Raw genomic sequence first — 18,047 nt, 5'->3', positions numbered from 1 at the left:
GAATTACGTAAAATAACAGCTTCACTGTATGGATGTAGTGAGACAGAGTAATGAAAGACAATACAAATCAGTAGATAGTAAGGTAAAGAGGTAGTATTTATAAGCATATAGAAGATAGAAAACAATAAAGCAATAAAGCCACTGATTTCCCATAAGAAAATAAAAACTGATATAAAAATAATCCTTTTAAAAAATAAAACCTTTTTTAGGTATTCGGTATTCGGCCGAATACCGAATAGTAACCGAATATTCGTTGCATCATTAGTAAAATACGGATGAATCGTTTTATTAAATTACAATTCTGATTCAAACACTGAAACCAACATGACTATTGAGAAAGCATGGTTGTGTGAACTGAGGGGGTAGAGCGGCGAGCTTCTCCCCACTTATCGGCTTCGTTGTCAGGGATGGCGATGGTTAAGTGAGTGGGAGGGGTAGTGAAGTCGTGACGATGTATCGGACGTACTCAAAGATGACACAACATTAAAATTAAGAATAACATATTTAATTTATAACAAATGATACAAATACATGCAAGTACTGTACATTCTAAATTCAAATAAGAGAAAAATAGTAATAATGATAATAATACTATATCCGCGTCGCGACAATATTAGACGGCCGATGTCCGTCTTTCCCGTCGGCGAGACCGTCGAAGGTCCGTTTTATGAGGAATTTTCCTTCGCATTTGTGAAAATAGTAACAGAAAAATATAAAGATTAAAAATATTTAAAAATTAAAATTAAAATGCAATAACAAATTAATCTAAGAACCTATAAAAATAAATACATAATTGTTGTAAATACAAAAAAAAGTAACGGCTTTAGTATAGAAATGCAACTAGACAGAAACTATAAGTATTTGAATAGTTTGAAATATTCTGATAAGAATTGACTTATTTAAGTAATGAAGCTTTTAATATTGTGCTCTTGATAAGTAAACATAAGAAAGATACACTTCCATTAAATTTATTTCTTACACATTGACATAATTTTTAAGCTATCGAACTGATAAACGTGTATAGAATAAAAGGTTGAAATGTAAGGTTACGTAGACTTTTAAATTATATAAAATGGAATTCAGGAGCGATAATATTAAGTAAAATCCCCCATGGCAACATATGAAGAATCTTTTATTAGGTCGGAAAGACATTAAAAATGACTTTACAGTTCTTTTTTATATTTATTATCTCTTCTTTCTATAAAGTAAAATGTTAACCAGTATTAAAAATATTATCGTAGTTTTTATGCTTATTACTCTTTACTTTATCGGATATGAATAAAACTTTAATAGTTTTAGCATTTATTTAAAGTTTTACCATAATAAAAAGAAAAGAAGAATAAGAAAATTAAAAAGTCGAGTGGTCGACGTCGACTATAGAAGAACTTTAGAGATAATTTTAATGCTCTCGAAACAATATTAAAAACTTTTATTATTTATTGTCGAATTTCGCTACGACTAAGTAAAAAAGAAAAAGATGAACACGTTTCCTGCTGACGTCATTTCGAACAGCCTTTAATTGTTTTCCGGAGTTCACTCACTCGTAATCAATAATGTGCATTCCGGATAAAAACTTAATTTTCCTTGAAGTAAATTACTGAACATCGGCAATCGCTATTACAATTAATAAAATCTACCCGATTCAAATAAAATTAACTGCATTAAAGAGCGACAAAGGTCTTGATGTTTTCTAATTTGGAGAAACTCGAAGCTCTTTCACTTAATTTGATGGTCATTAATAAGAACAATTTCCAAAGACTGCCTGACATTCGGCGATAGTTTAATCGTCCGAGATAACGAGAACTCTCGCTTACGAATTTGCTGCCTATTTAGTAGCAAAATGAATTTAAATGAGGGTAAAAAAAAGGGAGAAAAATAATATTTAAATTCGAGTTTAGAAGCGCGACAAGTTATTATTATTATTATTTTCCCTCTAACTTTGTTAGGTTCATCTAAGAATAATATCTTCATAATTAAGGGTTTAAAGAGTAAAAATTATATAAAGAATTTCGAGTCGCGTACGATAATTTACGTGAATATTTTTAAGGTGAATATATATATATATATATTTTTTTTTTTCTAAAGAAGAAATAGTTATTTTCTCCGTTTATTTTTCCTTTAGAAATGAATAGAGTTAAGAGATTTTTGCATCTGAATTTTTCATAGCGAAAGATCGATGAGGGAGAAGAATATATTTAGAATTTTGTTTGATGTACCAAGGACGACAGATATAAAAATTTTGCCTTCGATTACATCGAATCGTTTGGGATGCCAAAATCTTCGGGTGCAAAACTTATTTAGTCAGTTTATAGTTTCGAAAAGATTGTTTGCACAATTCCGTTTTCCGGATTTACAAAGTCGATATAAAGAAAATATTTTCTTTCAGTTTACTTCTGTAAATACGATTTACTTTGAAATGATTATGTCTAAAAAAAAGAAAGAAATCATAAAAGGAATAAAATACAAGAATGGATTTTTTCGCCCAAACAATTATCGACATAAAGAAAAATTAATTAAAAAAAAAATCTTAATTTCTTTTCCGTTCCGAAAATGTTTTTAATTCAGTACAACACTTAACGAATAGAAAGTTGTTATTATTATTCATCTACCAAGTAATTTTTCTTCCTGTAATTAATATTTTTTTTTTACTGATGCCGACACCAATAATTTTAATATTTTAAATAATATTAAATAAAGATAAGACGTTTAACCGGTGTCTATAAAGATCGATGGAATCGAAGTATCATGTGGGAAGATAGGTTGAGTAATGATATAATAGGCAGTTTTTTCTGTCACTTCAACATCTGTTGTAATCATAGGTGTATGCAGTGATAATAATGGTTTTTAATCCCAGCAACGAATTCCGAAGAGCTGTTGTTATCAGTATAAAAATATAGCGAGAATCTCAGCTAAGAAAATATAACTTATAATAAACTAATTACAATAAGGTTCGTAATTATCGTCTGAATACTTCGGTTACAGTTTTTGCCTGGAAATTACCAATTTACGCCGAACGCCTATTTAATTAACGCCATTCTTCTCCTCAAAATTACACTAATTCTTCGTATAAGGTATTAATCGGCTCGTTTAACGATATAAAAATAATCCTTTTAAAAAATAAAACCTTTTTTAGGTATTCGGTATTCGGCCGAATACCGAATAGTAACCGAATATTCTTTGCATCATTAGTAAAATACGGATGAATCGTTTTATNGGGTTGACACAGAAGGGGAGGGATATCCGACGGGTTTTCTCATGGGGATCGCTTATAGGAGCTCCGTTCCCACGACAATACTTCCCTGTATAGAATGAGTTAACTGTTGTGTCATGGGTTTGTCACTTCGGGCGCGACTAATTTATCATTTGCCCGCTACTTATGAACTATACGGATTGAACTCCTGAGAGGAATTTGTATTCCAAGAATTAACTATAAAAAATGTATACTAATAAACATGTATTTTGTTAACAAACTTGGATTGGCGTGCGTTTCTTCCGACATTATCCACTCCATACTGCACTGGACGTCCTCGACGAGATCGCTCGTGATAATCACCTCTCTATCCGCGTATCTATCCGCGATAAATTGATAGATTGGTGTCAGATCCTGACAGGTGAAAGAATCTAACGATCCTTTCTCCTAACCAGTTTTTCCGATTTTTTAGACAAGCGAGACTGGACCTGAAGGTCTTGAGTCGAGTAAGTGGTAGGAGAGGGAACATCCTCGTAAACATCCTACCCTCGATTATTCTCACACATTTGTTGTAGAATATTTATACAATTATGTATAGTTGATGAGTAGTTTTGACCGAAATGAATGCAGTAATAAAGTTCTATTCTGATGATATAAGTGTCATTTTGATCTCCTCAGTGTGAAAAGTTTATCTTATCTTTGGTACAGTGTTTGACATTCATGAACCAATTATCATTGAGAAAATAAATTTTATATACGTACGATTTCCTCTTCCGCCGTTGTTTTCTCTTTTGTTGTATCTTTTATCATAAATTACAAAAATTGTTATTCCTGTTCTGGATAATACAGATGATGGATTTATTCCACCACCTGGACTAAATCCCAAATCACGAGTCGAAATACTTTTAAAAATCTACGTAATCAAAATAACAATGAAGCAAATGTGACATTGTGATTCATGGAATTATCATTGTTTAATGTCTAACTTACTTTTTCTTTCGTTAATCTCTCATTATTTTTCAATCCGTACACTGCTTTATCTACAGCTAACATTCCAATTTTAGTTGTAGGTTCTCCTTTTAGTATAAACGTTCCTTTCTTGCCTGGTTCCAATGCTGGAAAGTTTGTTTCTACTGACACCTAAAATTATTTATTTTAAAGTGAATAAAACATTATATTCATTTAAAATATTTTCATTTAGTATTTGAATAATGTTTCACTGTAACAACACGAAGCATTCACAAATCAAAGCATTATAAATATTCTTAAAAGTATGAAAATAAATATCTAAATTAATAAATAACATAAACTGCTACTGAAACCATAGATGGATGACATAAACCAGCAGACAAGTTGGTGATTTTCCAAGAACGGAGATGTCTTCAGATGACTTCTGTATGCAAAGTCACTCTTTTCATATGTTAGATACGTTAAAAGATATGGTAAACTCCATTCAAACGGTCCTCAATTTACTATTAGTGTTTAGTGGTGTCATTCAATGATGAACCACTAGTAAATGAGTGTTTGGAGATATTACTAACTTAACCATAGTTATTGAATAACATCAAGTTTCCAGTAAGGTTTTATTTTATCTAAATGTTCGAAAGATACTAATATAGCAGGTGAGATTATTGAAGAACACATAGCATTTCTCTTTCCGGAAAACAATTATACAAACAAGAATTTGATTTTCAACAATAGAAATCGATTACGAGATCGAACATCGCTCTAAAATTACTCTTTGATTTTATGATATTATCCATTCTACTGAATCTATGCAATAATAATAATCAAATTAATTGTGATATAGTGCATTTAGACAATTAAAACCAAATTTTATTCTTACTCCTCCAACTGTGAAATACTGTACCAAGACTATTTGCCCCTTTTCCCAAACGATCACATAAACTACTGAATTATATCTCACTGTTAATCCTTATACTGTATACAGTACATACACAGAAAGGTATTAAATTGATAAAAATGTCAACAAAAACATTTAATTTGCTTTAGTTGATTAAACAATAGAATTTTTCAACGAGCTGAAAACAGCAGCTGCAACTAATCACATGGTTAATCGATCGAATGAACGAGCTAACAGATATATCATATAGCATATAAGACTCATTTTTGGCGCTATATTTATTTATATACTGCCATATTTTATGAACATTTTAAAAAGCAAAGCTGTACATAGTTTTGGTGTTAAGCAATAATATAATAACTAAGATTTCAATGATTTATTTTAAAATTTTTCTGTGTAGATGAAAACGTGTTTCAGTTAGTAAATGTTTTAAACTAAGGCATATTCCTATAAAAATAAAAACTAAATACTTTTTAAAGTATGTAACTATGAAATCTTAAATATATTACAAACACGTATGCCTGAAATATTACAAGTTTAGGAATTGCAAACACGACAGCACAACTCAAATTTTTGTAGTGGTTTCCATTAACTGTATAATAAATGATAGTTAGTACTTAATACTTTAAAAAAATTTAATCATATTAACATAGAAGAATTTTGTTGTAAAAGGCTAATTTTGCCGTTAAACTTGAAAAAGTTTTACTCTTAATGGAGAAGTTACTTTAAAAAAGATTTATTACTAATTTCTTCATATTTATTTGCATTACTTTCAGGACATTTTCTTCTGCCGATAACTTCTATTTTCGAACATATCACAGCATTAAATGAAGATACCAGTTGGTAATGTTCTTAGCGATAAATAGCTTTGTTAGTTTTACCGTTCATTTAAGCTTTACTTTTAAAAGTTAAGCTCTTGTTATGTTTCATTTCCAAGGAAAAAATGCCTTCAGGATAGCTATAACTACTCCAAAATAAAATTCGAACAAAGTGAAAGATAAACTGCAACAACCATTAAATTGCGCTATAGCAAAAATAGTTCTACTCTAATCAAATCTCTGTTACACTTTTTAAACTATTTCATTAAGATAAAAACCGAAAAGTATTTTAAACTTTTTATTTTTCTTGGTTTTTTTCTTCTTTTAGTCCAACAGAATGTGATTTTTTAAAAAAAAATTATTATTATTTTTTTATTAGAGGTAGAAATAAATGCAGGATGCGGAAATTCACTAAATAGAGGGACGAGAAAATTCGGAAGGGAGGAAAAAAAATATATAATAATAATTTGTGAGAAGATCGGAAGGAGTAGGATGGATACGGATTAGCCTTTGTCACGGGAAGAGAAAATTGATGCATTAGCAGCAAAACTAGTTTTGTTCATTATTAACGGTCTAATAAATATCATTTCTATTCTCGAATTGATCAGCACGTAGAAGAAAGTAATTCTTTTTTTCCTCTAGTTTTTTTATCATCAGAATGATCACGAAGAAATAAAAAAAAGACAATCGTCTTCCACCAATACATTTTCAGTGATTTAATGTCTGCCTACTTCATTTCTTCCTTTCTATAAGTTACTGTATCATCACACGCAACCGAATTTATAAGAACACAAATTTTTTCCTGTGTTTATCAGCTGGAAATGGGCAGTCAGTTCAATTCACTCGATAAAAATTGGCGACATCGTAAAAGTAATGAGAAGTGGTAAATTACAGTCAATCATGCAATAATTTCTTTCATTGCTAAACCGAGAAATTTCAAAAGAGCTCTTACTCAATAAAGAAAGAAAATCTCCAAGATGATTTGTGCTAATATTTCTTCTTGATTTTTAACATTTACATTAGCGGATAATCGCTATTATAATTGAGGAAATTTGCAATTATTTCTATTTAAAATTAGGCGTTTGCAAATTACTAAGTAATTTTCGTTTCGCTAATTAGTTTTAAAGCTGAATATGTAAAACCTTCTGCTACTTTTTAAAATATTAAAAAAAAGTATTCTCCCTTCATTATGACATCGATTAAATTTGTACATAAACGTCATCGCTTTTTTTTTGATATTTTAATTAAGTGTTGCTGTTGTTGCAGAGATTTGGATTGAAATATTAGCTTTGATCAAATAATTTTAAAATTTACTTTAAAAATATCTAAAATTAAGATATTCTTGAAAGTTTATATTATGCTATTGTTAAGTATTTAACAAAATGGATCTGAAATTAGGACTTTAGAGANGTTTATGGACAAATATTTAGTTAAATAATACTAAATTTAATATATTTTAATTATATTTTTATTTAATTACATTTTATAAAATAAAATTCGTACCTGGCTTTTGGGATTGCAAGCATTTTCCACATACATTCGAAGAGAGTCGATCAGAAGTTCTTTGTTTTCTTGTAAAGAAAATACTACGATTCTCAAGACAGGTGCCATTTCTGCTGTAACTACAAATTCCAATTGTATATTTGCCGACTCGCGTTTTGGAATATTTCTGAATAACTCTATTTTTCCCCGAGACATCACCTGAAATCAAATTATCGTTTTGATATTTCAGAAGATGATAAATTCAATTTGAATTTTTTAATGTCACCATATTTTTTAAAGAGTGTCGCTTTGTAACTAAGACTTCACTAAAATTTCGGGACACGCTTATACAGGATGTCCCAAAATTTACTCAAGATTTGAATTTTGTGCCATTTGGGCGGTAATGTGTTGCCAACGAGAAAAAAAAGACAGCGTGACAGCTGACAATTTAGTGTTGTTATTAGGGGCATTTGGGTTTCAGAAAATCCACCAGTAATTGTTGAGAAACAAATGCATCCCACAACGTGTCTCTGGTGCAGATTTTGGGCTGAACGCATCATCGGACCATTATTTTTCGAAACTGTGGCTGGTCAGGCAGTAACAGTTAATGGTGCTCGTTATCGCGACGTGATGATCCAGTTGTTTGTGCCTAAATTGCAAGCATGTGGTTTCAACAAGACGGTGCGACATACCATACAGCTCGAGAAACAATTTAATTAATGAATCAGACATTTCTTGGTCGTCTTTGTGATCAGAAATGGTCGTTCAAATGATGCGATTTAACGCCGAAAAACCTCAAAAACCCCAAAGAAAAAAGTTGGACTTTTTTCTTTGGGGTTTTTTAGGTTTTTCGGCGTTATTAGACTTCATATTAGACTTCAAAAAATCCCAAAGAAAAAAGTTGGACTTTTTCTTTGGGGTTTTTTGAAGTCTAATATTTATGCTAACAAACCCACGACCACCCACGTTTTGAAGGAGAAAATTGAGCGCTGAATCAACTAAATTCAGCCACATTTATGCAAAAAATTTACCCGCTATGCTATTTCATACATAGCCCTATAATGTATTCTTTATGAATCAATAAAAAATTTAAAATTGTTAATTATAAATCTGTGTTTTTTATCAAAATTACTTCTTGCGTAAATTTTGGGACACCCTTTAATTAAGCACTAAGTGATTTTACAACATCAAATTTATTTACTTACTACGAAAAAGAAATTGTCAAATTTATCATTTGGATGAGTGAATACCGATGCTGCAAATGTTTCGCCAACCTGAAAATAGTTATTTCGATCAAAATATGAATAATTCTTTGAATTATTTTTAAAATTTCATACTTATATCAATCTCAAATAAAATTATCGAATTGAGTTTCATAATGAGACTTACTTTCAGCTTTCTCGCTGTTTCAGTTCTCGATATTGCAATATAAGAATCAGATTCGTATTTATAAACTGTAAGACTCTTTGAAGCCTGTTCTTTGAATGTATATGACTCATCATTGGTGGAAACCTTAAATTAATTATATAAAATTTATTTTTAGCGGAAAAGTACTTATGATATTTTAAACATTGACAGAATTAAAGACCAAAATTATAACCTATGTTATAATAATAATAGATTTCTTAAAAATATTAAACTGTGATGATTAGTATGCTGAATTTATGCTACATGACATGCTTATAATTATTGTTTACAGTATGTGCTGTTTAAAAGTAAGGAAAGTATGATTTTACAACTCGTATCTGTCTCAATAGGCATTGCTTGTATCTCATTCTATCTCATAGAAGTTGATGTAGTAGTTGACTCCCTAGCCTACTGTGACTACATTGTACAAAAATAAACATTTGTACTATGTGAAATAAGGGTTCTTAGGCTATTAGTCCCTTCTGTTTTTTTCTGTTATGTGAAGAAACTTAAAGGTTGTTTCGATTGTCTTGAACTCAAACTATGCTGAAATTCGTATTTATGTCGATACTTCTGAATGTTATTTGCAAAAACTGCAATAACTTATATAACACACTCATAACTTCTGTGCATTGTAAACAAAAATTAAGCATTTATTATTGAATTAAGTGCTTGAAAAAAGGTAGTGCCTTTTCAACTGATCACATGGTACTCGGCAATTTATAGTTTGCATTATTTATGAGATAGCTAATCTAGATTAGATCGGAAGCAACATTTTCAGGGTATCAGGTTTAATAAATAATCTGTATTCGTCATCAGCTAACAGAGGAAATTCTAATTAATGTTAAATTCTCGAAGGTTATACACAATTGTATGAACTTACTAAATGACATTACTTACGGTAACAAAAAAGCTATCAGAATTTGCTGGAGGATACAGAAAATATATAACACGTCCTTCTTCATCAGTTCTACGCTTGGAATCGTAAACACGTATCTCTTCACCTCTATCAGTTTTAGCTGTTATGGATGTAAGGATGTTTGTTGCTGGTTTCCCATCTGGATAAGTGACATCGGCCTGCCAATTATACATAAATTTTTGTTAAAAGAATTTTAATGTGATAATAAAATACAAAAATCAACTACCTTTATTGGTTAGCATTAAACAAACTTATGAATTACAATCAATAATGAAGAGTTGATTGATAATAAATTAAATTTTGTAATATTAATTAAGGAACACATAACGTAAATAAATGTTTGATATCTTTAGGATTAGTCTCAATTATTTAATTTCATAGTAATTTTGTAAAAGTAAAAACGTTATTGCGAAGCCAACTCTTGTAGTATACTTACCACTATAGCAGTTTTCACATTCCGCTTAAAGTCATTGATCGTTTCTTTAAGTGATATTGAGTATGGAGATTTTATAAATTTACAATGCTTGTCAACGGATTGCACAACGTTTCCTGTAACATTGTCTGTAACAGAAACATCGACAAGCAGTGTACTGTCATACGGAAAATCATTAAGGTTTACAACATCAGTTAAATTAAAAGATAACAATGACTCTCCGTTTTCTACCTGTAAACAATACATACTTATAAGAATTTACAAAATTTTCTATTTTAATATATATAACAATTTATTATTAAAATATCAATAATTGCGATAATATATACTGCAAAGCATTGAAAACAATTTATAATGCAAAATTAATCAGTACACTATGTGGATGATGTATTACAATTAAATTAATTGTGGATTTGGAAATATTTGGATTTGGTGTGAATAGTCTTTATATTATTTTGAATTAAACTATGAAATATTATTATTAAACACTTATCAGTAAATATATTATGTTTACTTACAGTTTTATTAATATTTAATAATTCACTTATATGTTCTGATGCACTTCTCTGTATGCTGATCTTATATGAAGCCATTCCATTAACTTTCTTTCCATAATAATATCTGGAATATTATAAAATGTGTAAATAATACTAATTAATTATTGTGATACTATTTCAAGCTATAAAATTTACGAAAACAATTATAAGATTTTTTTTTCAATGGGCACTAACCAAAGCTCTCAATCATACCACTGTGGATTAGGCCAAGATTCCGTTTTCAGGCAAGCCTAATCTATAACAGAGTACAAAATCTGTCTTGGGTTCGACCACAAGGGGCTTTTCCTTCCATAAATTCAACATGGACAGGAATCCACTCAAAACTCAGTTAACAAATATGTGATTGTCCCAACTAACTGTCACAACTAACTGCTTCTTAGCCCCTCAATTGTAATATCTCTTAGTTTCGTGTTATGCAATATGATGTAAAATTGTGTATTTATGTAGCTACTTCGTCATAATATTAATATATGTAACTCTGTAGTGTTGTTACAATAGTTAAAAATATAAAGTTCACGATATGATAGTATAGAAAATTGCCAGAGAAAATTGCTACTTACTCTGCAAGAACCTTAATGTATATTGTATCAGGTTTAGGCAAAATAAAGCTAGGAGCTTTAATTTGAACTCTGTAAGCTGGCAAAACTGTAATCGAGAAATTAAAATATTATATCATCATAAAATCATAACTGATAAACTTTTGCTTTCTTACCATATTCTTCAACGATAAAGGAAACAGAAGTACGTTGCTAAAATAAAACACCATAAAAAACATGTTTTTGTATATATTTAAAACTTATGCTAGCACTTTGTAAATTGGTGTATAATGCACTTACATTGATTCCATAATCTGCACTAACTGACCAACTTCCTAACAGTGGATAAGGAGGAAATTTGTAATTCAATGTTGGAAACTCTGTATTATTAGTTTTCCATGGTTGAGGAAAGACTTTTTCGTGAACGATAACGCTCTGAGGATTCTATGAAAAATAAAAAATACTATAATAGAGAACATGATTTCGTCGTTTTTTAATTAAACTACAGACAATTGATTATAAGCTAATAATAGTTTATAATTTTCTAATAGACTATGCTAAAAGCAAATGTAAGTCAATAAGCAAATAAGACAATGACTAAAGCTTTGTTCTGTGAAGTAAATATATATATTTTTCAAATTTTGGATATTTTCTTATATGCAGTTCAGAAAAATAGCATTGCTATAGACGTATAGAGCATGCATGTACTGTAACGACAGTCCTGGTAATATTAAATATGAAAGAAAGAACTTAATGTTTGCGATTGTATCCATAAATATTTTTACATTATTTCATAAACAATTACTCTCTAATTAAACATAAACAATAATGTATTAAAATTTATCTGATTAATCCGATCAAATAAAATTAATGCTGAAGTGCCATATTTAATGACAGACTACATATATGACACATTTCCCATGAAATTATAATGAAACTGGTAAATTGGCACTATTGTACACATTGTTTATGTTTAGATACATAAATAATTATTGTTTAATACCACTTTTATTACACAGCCTACATTAGTACTATATAATACCATATGGTAGCTTTTTTAAACTTTTTCCGATAATGGCACTGATAATTTTTCTTGTGGCACCCTACTTCTTTATCAATATGTAGTTATTGCACTTAATGAGTTTAATAATATAAGCATTAAGTAAGTGGTATGGGACTACTCAGTATTTACTGCACCGAGTCCACAAGTGGCCTAGTGGTGTTATTCACTAGGCCCATTGGCTGGCTCCCAGGAGTTGTCCCAGTTTTACTTCGTATATCTAACATTCAAATAAATGCCAGCTTTACTTAAATTCTGGAAAAGCTAGTCTCTGCACTTTTCTCTGCTTTGCAATATGCAATGTTGCGTTGCATTCTTCCATGAATCCATTTTGCAGCAGTCCTAAAGTGCCATGTTTACACTGTAGTGTGTCCTGGCACCTCGCTTGGAAACCACTGTTGTAACCTGTATGATAACTAAGTACAGTCTATGTTGTTCGTTTATTTAACTTAGTAGTGTGTCGTACAAAACGTATATCCATTGTTACGCGAAGATACGTTCTGTAAAACAGGTATGATACAGATACTATATAATTTGATGCGAGATGCTATCTGATATATTTTATTATAGTGAAAATACTCCAAATAAGTTTTGTATTTTTACAAATTACTAGTATATTTAACTTATTTTTTTAATATGAATCTTTATTTTTAAACATTACATCTGTTTCATCTATTATAATAAAAAATAATATTACATTAAGTATAATTATCTTAATCTATATTACCCTAATCCGGACACGAACTGGAGTATTCTTTTGTAACAAATCTTCATTTAATGGTATTACACGAATTTTAACTGTAAGAAAATATATCAACTTAAGCATAATGTAAACATATTAATTTATTTTTTCGTAATAGAAAAAAAAATTGTCTGTATATAATTCAAATATACAAATAATTCCCGAAGTAAAAGATTAGTAAAAATGTAAAAAGAAAATCGCACAAAACAAGATTTTTTTGTACACTAAATCACAAGTCATTCCACAAAACTGGTGTTTTTAGTACTGTAGTTCATAAATCATCTAACAATAAAGACAATTGCGGCATTTTACGCATCATTACTAAATACAGGAATAAATAAAACGCTTTTAAAAAGTAACCGAGTTCACTATATTGTCTGAAACTTGTTAACTATTGAGAAATATCTTAATTTCTTGAAGTATTAAGAATTTAGTGTAAAAAGTTATGGAGAAGAATCCTAGTATAATTAATAATCCTATTATCCTAATTAATAATAAATAAATTTGCATTTACAAAGGACAATTGACTTTTGTACTACCCTGTGCAAATTATATACGAATTGTATAATGGTATTTATTATTAATTTAAAAGTTTATCTGTTGAATAAACAAGTTACCTACCTTCTTGTTCAGGATTGTATATCGGTTTATCAGTTTGGATGAATAAATAACCGCTTTCGTAAAGTACTTTCAATTTAAAACTTTTCTTGAAGTTCTTACTTTCTACCACGAGAGCTACGTATAAGTCAACGTTGCTATTTTTAAAATCAATTTCTTGAAAGTAGACGGAAGATATAAACATATTTACAACTGCTGGAATGCCTACATTTAAAAAAATAGTAATAAATTACAATATTATAAAACTTGATTGCACTATAATATCATAAGATAAATCTACAGAGTGTCTAATAAGTGAAGCACCATACTGCAATTTACTGGGTTTCTATGTTTCAGAAAGATGTTTACTATACAGGAATTTACACAATTTATCCTAATGGTTTTAAAAAGCAAAAGAAATAAAGGTAATAAAGGAATTCCCCTGCCAACACTATCAATACATCCATTTCGATACTATTGTTATACAAATCATCACGAAGTTAAAGATGACTGGATCCGTAACAAAGTGCATCCAGACCCATACAGGACCATCCCTTTGAATGTCCGTGCGTAGCTGAACAGCAATTTAATCGAACATATCACCTTAAACAGCTATTTTGCCTAGAGTGTTTGAATTTTGAAACAGATTGTACTTTCTAAAATGCTTGCACTGTTAAATATTTCAATGAAGGTAATTTAAAAGATTTAAATAGAACATTTTAATGATTTCGTTTTGAAACACACGCATTATCTTTATAATTTTTTACAAATACAAATGTTTACAAAAGCCCTACTCAACCTTGTGTTTGGCTTACTTTTAAACTGAAAAAGTCTTCAATATTTTTGTTTTACTATACTTCTTATTAAATAAATTAAACAGTTGTTCTAATTATGCTTTTGAAAAAATCTTCAGAATGATCTACATTTATGTCCAACAACACAAAAAATCTTTCCAGCATTTGTAAAGCTAGGTGTTGTGTGAATAGCCCAGCGCTAAAGTTATTGAAGGAAATGATTTTGAGACGAATTAGCTTAACAGATAACTAATTCCTCATTACTAATAATTGTTGAAATTGATACTAAAGTATGTTGTATTTTCTTACAATCCATATTTAAAATGACCGCTGTCAGCGATAATACAATAATATAGACGGCAAGTATGAGGTTATAAATGGCATGTAGCACTGTTGGTCTTGTTGTATGCATCTCTCTACTTTGTCAACATCACCTGGGGTTGTTAAGTACACATCATAAATAAATGCTTTACATTATTCCACAGGAATAAATACAAGTAGGTTAGTATGGAGAACATGGTGGCCACGGAGCGGCAGCATGTTATCCTATCCAACAGTTGCAATAAACCGCTTATGCATATCTGTCTAGGAATGAGTGCTGCTCGATAGCATGTTGGTTTCTAACCTGCTGTCATTTTTTACCAATAGTACATCATTGAGCCATTCCTCCATTGTCATATGTAAAATGTTTATATATTCGTAACTATTTAGTGCTGTAAACGAATACGGGACCAAGAAGCTGCTTATTCAAAATTAAACATTAATCGTTTCACAAAAAACTCACTTATTGTCAAGCATGTCGCATGCAATGTGGAGCAGGTCTATCCAGTGGTAAGCGCTGCAAAGATTATACGCTCAATTTCGGTAAAATAGTGCTTCGTTGATCATAAAACAATAAATGTAAAAAAGTACTTTGCCATGTTCTAAATTTAACACCATCTTGCATCATACATTCTCTGCACGTTGTGTTCATTGCAGATAGCAGCATTTGGTGTTCATATCATAAAAACGCAATATCCGGTATATTTGTGTTTACTGCAGTCCACAACCGAACATCACTCAATCGAAAGATACTTAAACATGTTGTAGAGTTATAGAAAGCACTACTTAAACGATTACACATCATACTTTATTAAACCATGGCGTATCATAGTTCAATGAACCCTGTGTACTTCTACACGAATAAATAATAAAATAGAAATAAATAAAAAATATTTATTAACGTAGAACAGCTATGAAATCCTCTTAGTAAAAGCACAATACCTTTCTGAAGACTAACGCTGGAGTAGTAAAAAACTGTCGTCTCTCCAGAATAATCTTTCAAAGAGATCGTTAGTTCTTCATCTTCAGTTCCAATAATAGCAATTCCTTGATTTGTATCAAGACGAATCGACTTTGGTGCTGCTATAAATATCCTTCTGTGAAATATTATTTAATAGTTTTGAATGAAGTCCATTTTTCATTTGTAAGTATATGTATAAATCATACAAAATATATGATTACATTAATAATTTTATTAATTTTTAATAATGAAACTCCTTTTATACACTATTATAAATCATAATACGATTATTACTGTAGATCAAAAAAACTATTAACACAGCAATTGCTATAGCAAATTGATAATAATTGACGACATTAAGTATCATAAAGAGTTAATGCTGGTGATATCCCTATTAAATATTCATATATATTAATAACTATATTGTTAAAATTAATGATGTATAAAACATAACTCACGAGATATAAAGAAACAAATAGTCATAAGCATCAGTTCATAAAGACAACCTTAACCTGTGTGATTTACTGCTATAAATGCAGGAGCGATAGATAATCATGAAGTTGCATAGAGTATTTTATGAAGCCGAGAACGTAAGTAAAACATGGCACTGATTAAGGAAGTACGAATTCAAATCAGTTTAATGGTGGGTTTAGCCAGTGCAGGATGCAAAAAGTTTAACAGGCTATTGTTTGCTGTGGATGATTGGTGGGTAGTTTGGGTTTCCTACCAATTGAATATATCATTTCGAGCTATCTTTTTGGTCGTGGTGGTTAGTTCTGGTGTCTATAAGAGCAGGATCAATTGTAAAATGAAATGTTTTTTGTTTGCATTTTCAAAGCTATAGTTCAACGTTTTAAATAACTTTCAGGTATTCTTGGCTCTAAGCGTATTTAAATCCTGAAAATAGTGATCTGCATTCATTTTCAAGAAGACATTAAATTTGTTAGATTATCTACGTACACAGATTTGACGTTCGTGCAATTATATTTAATTTAATTCTATTATAAGCATGCTTACAATAAATAAAATATCAGAGATCTTTATATTAACAAAATGTAAGATTTTATTGATAAGAATATAAAGAATTTATATTTAAAAATTAATCTTACTCGGGATCTGCCGGTGGTTTCGGTGAAGATTTCTTGGGACATGTAAATGCCACATCGAACAATACCAATGATGTTACTAGAAATAAGCTTCAGAAAAATAAAAATACATTTATTTTTATGTACATTATTTAATTTATGTTTTTATGATAGAATTAGCAGGTGTTTGAGCACACCAACTTTTATTTTTGCTAGAGGGAAAATAGTATACGCGTTGTCAAACATGACGTTTCTACCCGATCCTGAGATCTCTAAGATAAGCATTGAGATCACAGGAATGGCGGAATTATTTACGGACTATCAGGCTGTTTTCTGGCATATATAAATTAGGATAGGTTAAACAGAAACTAAAACAATATAATTATAAGTAAACGATTATAATAAATTACTTACTACGAGCACAAAATATGAAAGTAATCGAAGGAAATATGTTTCGACATATTGGATTCTTGGCACTTTACATATAAAATGTTATCTTCCGTATGAATAAATTTATATTAATTCAGAAAAATGACATCATAAATAGAAGCTTTGGTTGGTGGAAAAGGATTTGTTTATGTTTATTGATAAGGGAGGATGTTTATGCAAGGATGATAACAGTGCTTACAGATTTATTATGATAGAGTCGAAATTTGGATATATTTATAACTTAATCAAACTCTATTTCCTTAAGCTTAATTTAATTTACGCTTTTAAAATTTAAATTTACTTTAGTAATTTCTAGTAAACTACTAATAAAAAGTAACCTTAGCAATGAGTTTTTACTTTAATTATAAATAATTCATCATTGAAATTAATTTCAACGTGTATCGTATATTAATATACAGGTTTAGATATAGATTTACTAGGTTAAAATTATATAGGGAAAAGAAAAAGTACAGAATAATTTGATTAGTAAAATGCAACAATTACACGAATGATTTATGAATATACAACACAGAAGACGATTATACTAAAATAAACTTTCTTCAAATAAAACATCTTTCATATATCTTATAATCATTTATTAAAAACATTTTTATCTATTTATATTAAAAGTTATTACAGTCGACCCCCCCTATAACACTGTTGATTATTCCGTTTTATATGAATTCCATATTGTACGAGTCACTTAGATTTTATAAATACATGTGCCGGGCTGTGAACGGCTCATGTATTTGTAAAATCTAAGTGACTCGTACAACATGGAATTCATATAAAATGGAATAATCAACAGTGTTATAGGGGAGGGTCGACTGTATACTCTTTTTTAAAATCTAA

At 29.7% G+C, this 18,047-nt stretch overlaps 1 protein-coding gene across 1 annotated transcript; it reads right to left on the bottom strand.

Annotated features, from left to right (window-relative positions):
* Nucleotides 1-3,908: 3,908 nt before the first annotated feature.
* On the bottom strand, nucleotides 3,909-17,260 carry LOC111628579 (venom factor-like). The gene is made up of 16 exons (XM_023372403.1): nucleotides 17,181-17,260; nucleotides 16,791-16,877; nucleotides 15,663-15,817; nucleotides 13,630-13,830; nucleotides 12,994-13,064; nucleotides 11,507-11,650; nucleotides 11,383-11,419; nucleotides 11,231-11,315; nucleotides 10,632-10,734; nucleotides 10,117-10,344; nucleotides 9,662-9,838; nucleotides 8,744-8,866; nucleotides 8,560-8,628; nucleotides 7,376-7,573; nucleotides 4,181-4,330; nucleotides 3,909-4,103 (listed from the first exon to the last, which is right to left on the bottom strand). The coding sequence occupies exons 1-16, from the start codon at nucleotides 17,225-17,227 to the stop codon at nucleotides 3,909-3,911; spliced, it is 2,070 nt and encodes a 689-aa protein (XP_023228171.1). The 5' UTR covers nucleotides 17,228-17,260.
* Nucleotides 17,261-18,047: the final 787 nt, after the last annotated feature.

The sequence above is a fragment of the Centruroides sculpturatus genome, unplaced genomic scaffold (genome assembly GCF_000671375.1).
Source record: "Centruroides sculpturatus isolate CEXI.00-Female unplaced genomic scaffold, Cexi_2.0 scaffold403, whole genome shotgun sequence".
NCBI classification, from domain to species: domain Eukaryota; kingdom Metazoa; phylum Arthropoda; class Arachnida; order Scorpiones; family Buthidae; genus Centruroides; species Centruroides sculpturatus.
This window is presented reverse-complemented; position numbering and strand designations above follow the sequence as displayed.

Coding starts and splice junctions, on each gene's coding strand:
- LOC111628579 (XM_023372403.1), bottom strand. CDS start 17,227: ATGTCGAAACATATTTCCTTCGATTACTTTCATATTTTGTGCTCGTA. Junction 15,818..16,790: donor AAACCACCGGCAGATCCCGA/GTAAGATTAATT, acceptor AATATTTCACAG/AAGGATATTTATAGCAGCAC. Junction 10,345..10,631: donor TATTAAATATTAATAAAACT/GTAAGTAAACAT, acceptor TATTGTTTACAG/GTAGAAAACGGAGAGTCATT.